At 33.8% G+C, this 4,982-nt stretch overlaps 1 protein-coding gene across 1 annotated transcript; it reads right to left on the reverse strand.

Moving 5' to 3' along the window:
* Nucleotides 1-272: 272 nt before the first annotated feature.
* LOC141631609 (uncharacterized) lies at nucleotides 273-1,070 on the reverse strand. The gene has a single exon (XM_074444258.1). The coding sequence runs from the start codon at nucleotides 1,068-1,070 to the stop codon at nucleotides 273-275; it is 798 nt and encodes a 265-aa protein (XP_074300359.1).
* Nucleotides 1,071-4,982: the final 3,912 nt, after the last annotated feature.

Genomic DNA, 4,982 nt, shown 5'->3' on the forward strand with positions numbered 1-4,982 from the left:
CTCCCTATTTGAATACAATGTATACACTAACCCCCTCTATACTCCGTCAATCCATAGTCAGTATAAAAACAGTAAAAAAACAACAGCGTAAAAACGTAAATAAAAAAAAAAGTTGGAAGTTTATACAAAACCAGTCTTTCCATAAACTACGTAAACCAAAAACCCATTGAAATCGGTTTTTTAAGTGAGTACATAACATTACAAAACATAATAGACTTTTTTGAGTGACATCTACAAATGCCACATAAACCAAAAACCCACTGAATTCAGTTTCAAGGGAGTCGACTCGGGCAATTTCTACTATCATGGTTACTCATTTCACCGCAAGCACGGCATTTTCTCAGAGGCTTTGCATTTTCCAAGACTGCCTTTTCCTTGTTTGATGTTATCCTTTTTCCCGATCCCTTATTCTTGCACTTCTCTGGTGGTAAAACAGTAACTTCAGTTGGAATTTTTGACCCAAGAAGCATCTCAATCTCAGCTTTCTTATCTTTTGACTTTCCCGACTTAATTGAAATAATCAACTTTTCATTGAAACTCCGGAGCAATTGAAATAGCGCATCAGAATGTTCCACACTATCCTCAGCAAGTGAGACTGCACTAAATACCTCCGACCATAATTCACTTATATTGTTCTGGCGACTTTCGATTGACACACAATCAGCTAGTACAGTTTTTCCAACAACAGTAGAAAGAGGGTGGGAGGTTGCAGATTTGCTCCATCTCAGTGCTAAATACTCTTTAGGTATCTGATCAAACCCCCTATCTTTCAACACCCATAAAATGTGCTTACAGAGTATCCCAATTCTTTCAAACATCTTACAAGAACAAGAGAACTTATTATCACTTAAATCAACTTTGCATTCCTTGTCTTTCTCACGATCAATTATTGAAATATTATCATTCGCACCACTTGCATTTGGTGATGGTAAATGGCCACAAGTATAACATGCTGCTTGGACTTCTACTTGGAAAATATAAAATATAATGATTGTGTAAAACTCAGAAGCTTGCTTTTCTAAAAGGAGAGGGGTTGTCAATTTTGGATAACAATTCTTATCATCAGCCATTACCTTAGAATATTTCCATCTCTCGAGCATCCATTCTTTGTTTGGAAACGCATCCAAAACTCGACAAGTGTGACATGTGGGTTAGTGAAGTTTCCAAAGAAGCTATTTTCAGACTCTGATCTTGATGTTGTGTGCAAAATCCCACCCAAATATGTGTCTCTAATGTAAGCATGAATCCAAAGAGCACGGTGCTTAAACATTTTCTTCAACCACTTGTTATCACAAAGCTCATATGAGGAAATTATCGAATTCCATTTCGATTCAAAATCTTCTGGAGTGATTTCTACATCCCAAACAACTGAGTTAATTTCCTTCAAAAAAGTTGTGTCTTGGGAAATCGATGGACCAACCTTGTCAGACAACTTCTTCATTATATGCCACATACACAATCGGTGGCGGTTTTTTTGTCACCAAACACACCCTTAACAGCTTTTTTGATGCCTCTACATTGAACAGTTATTATAGTAATAGGATAGCGATCACCCATAGCCGTTACAAAATTTTGAAACAACCACGAAAATGATTCCGCATTTTCGTTTCGTATCAAACCATTTTGCAAAAGTAACGCAACCCTTATGGTTATCAACACCCGTGAAAGGGACAAACACCATTTTATATTGGTTGAAGTTATAAGTGGCATCAACGAAAACAAAGACATCACCAAAAAGGGCATAATTTTTAATTGATATTGGATACGCCAGAAAAGCTTAGTTATTCTCGCTTTGATCGTCCACATCAAAGTCAAAATAGAAAGATGGAGACATAGCCTTTTTTGCATGAAGTTCTCTATTAACATCTGGGCATCATATTCTTTGATGTATTTCTTTACATCCCTTGAAAATTTTTTGAAATCTTGTAAAGAAGCACCCACATTTTTGTATCCCTTCACATACTGTTTGAACATCCTAAATGTTTGCACAGGACCATGGTTTACATGAGCATTATCCATTATCATTTTTTTGTGAACCAAGTTTAAATCCCTACATGGTTTCAAATGTATCATAGTTGTTGGCGTATTCATAGCATGTGAGTGAACCTCAACAAAATCATAAATCTCGTATTTACCCGTTTGAATTCTTCTAAAACTAACCTTAGCCTGACAACCAATTCTCGTAAGGGTCCTCTTCCTTTTTGTACCCTTGTGATTACTTTTGCCTTGTTTATTACACACGCACCACTTGTGTGTAACTATCCCGTCAACTAATTTTGTTGAGTCTAATCTAGTAAGGAACCCACAAACCTTGGCATATTCCTCATAAAAATGTATGCCTTCTTCCAAAGTTGCAAATTTCATCCACAATGCTAGTTTTAATTCTCTTTGAGCATCTTGGCAATCCCACTATTTGATTATCGAAATCAACTTCTGGGGTGGCTACAACAAAAAAAAAAAAACAAAAGGAAATGATTTTAATTTTATCTGTTACCACCTACACAAGCTTCTTAGACAATACATTACTTAATTAGAAGCTACAATTTAATACCTGGTACATTAGTGACAAGCAATTGATTTTCTTTTGAATTACTTGAAGACGCTTGCACATTAGTAACTTCTAAAATGTCCGCACGTAAAATCAAAGAAAAGAACTGAATTGGAATCAAACATAATCACAAAATCCTAGGTAGTGGAACACGTAATTTTAATTTGTCAAGTTACATACAATCGTCTACGTAGTTATATACACTCATTTGTGAAGCTATATACACTTTGCTACCTTTTGTTTATTGCACTATTTTCATCCCATTCCCTCTATGCTATCTAAGGGTAGCTAGATACAGTTTTAAGTGCTTCTACAAACACACCTTCAGGTGGCTGTATACACTTTTTAGACCATAATTGATAGTCGTTGCTTACAAACAGAAACCCAGGATCCTGAAATCAACTACGACAATTTATCCAAACAGAATCTCAAAATTCAAACAGGGCCTTAATATCTAAGTCAATCAAAGTAATACTCCCTGCAAATTTACAATCATACATTTTTTAATATTGACATAAACACATCCTCAACTACCTAGACACACACAGCCAATGAAAGCAACTTATTTTGGGTCACAATTAGCAGCAATAATAAAATAATGTATCACGATAATTCCCTTCTTCAAATTATATGTAAACAACAAGATTTGAAGACACATTCATACATCTACATACATACACATCTTTAACTTGCTGGATACAAAGAACATGCAACATTAGTTACCTATAACTTCTGCCATTACCGAATCTTCTTCTTCAATTATTACCATCTGAAATAAAAATTCGTTCTTGTTAGATTATTAATTACCCAAATCAGATGGTTCTATCATCAAAGAAACTCTAATTTTTCGATCACAATAATTTTAATCAAGTAATGAACCAACAAATATAGAATCAAAACGACAAAATACCATCTTAAACCAAAAAACTAATCAAGTTAAATTTTTAAGCAAACCCTAAGTTTTTAAATTGTATTTGTTTCAAAATCTGAATTAAAACTTACCTTGAATTTGTATTCCGAGGTGCAATAATGGAGTTTGATTGATGCGCAGCAATGGTGTCGGAAAGAGAAACGAATAAATCAAGATGAGAATTTGTTATCGCATTAATGGTGTCCGAAAGAGGAACGAAGAACTGATGAGAATTTCGTCTGTTGTATAGGGGGGTCAGTTCGTACGGTTCGCATACAAACTTACCATATATATATATATATATATATATATATATATATATATATATATATATTAATAAAGGAAGCTTTTTTCGAGCGATTTTAGAGACTCCATCTTTTACGAAATACAAAAAATTAATTAATTAGTTTTATCAAGATTGGATATAATTTAAAGTAGCATCCTTTTTATTTAATAATTGTACCCAAACTAAAATTTTAGGGGAACAACAACACTAAGAAAACAAACCACCTAAACGTGTATATATATATATAATTCCTTCTCGCCTCATCGTCTACCAAAACCGTCATTAGTCTTGCATTTTTTTTCTTAATTATTCCGGTTTTGTACCATTTATGCATTCTTTTTTTTTTTCTTAATTTTTTCGGTTCTCTAATTGCGTACCATTTGATTTTTGTTTTGTAGGTACATACAATGTTGTATGCACAATTGATAAACAGTTCATGATCCTACGTGAAAATACATAGAGAAGAGTTCACTTGCAAACAGATTCAGATACACGGATTCAATTTCTAACATTTGTATATTTGCATCTAATTTTACTTTAATGCGTGCAATACTTTTGTTTTCTAGAATAATAAAGTGAGAGCAATGCTTTATTTAAATGTTGTTTGTCACATATAGTGTATGTAAAGTAGGGTGAATTTTAAAAAATTAGGGTGACAATACAGTAAGATTGGATTCCTTACATGTTTAGCTAATTTTTGTCTTATTTTTTTAGGTTCGGTCCAGTTAGTTGAAGGATTATCCTGAGCTACTCCGTGTTAGCGATAGAATCTCAAACCATTATCAAGTACTCTCACTGAGGGTTGAGTTTTCGAAAGCCCTTATTAAAAGTTGAATTTTCTTGCAATATTAGCGACTCCAAAATTTACACACTACATTATATTTGATATCAAAATAAATAATTAATTTAGGTAATAACTAAATTATACTGCTCATAGATATTGTATTTTACTTCTTAGATTCAAGTTTTTCTCACCGAGTTGCTTATGTTTTTTTGTTGTTCGTCGGGTTGGATTGTGACTAATTTGTTCATGTGGATTAATTACAAATGGATCGACAAAGAGTAAAGTAATGTAGCATACACCATCTAATGAACCCATCACGGATGCTAATTCTATCAATAGGCATTCTACTCTTCAACTCCTGCATTTGACCCGGATGTTCATACTCGGGGGTGTTTGGTTGAGGGGTTTGGAATGGATAGGAATGGATTTGGGCAAATCTAGTGTTTGGTTGGCT

The sequence above is a fragment of the Silene latifolia genome, chromosome Y (genome assembly GCF_048544455.1).
Source record: "Silene latifolia isolate original U9 population chromosome Y, ASM4854445v1, whole genome shotgun sequence".
In the NCBI taxonomy this organism is placed as follows: Eukaryota; Viridiplantae; Streptophyta; class Magnoliopsida; order Caryophyllales; family Caryophyllaceae; genus Silene; species Silene latifolia.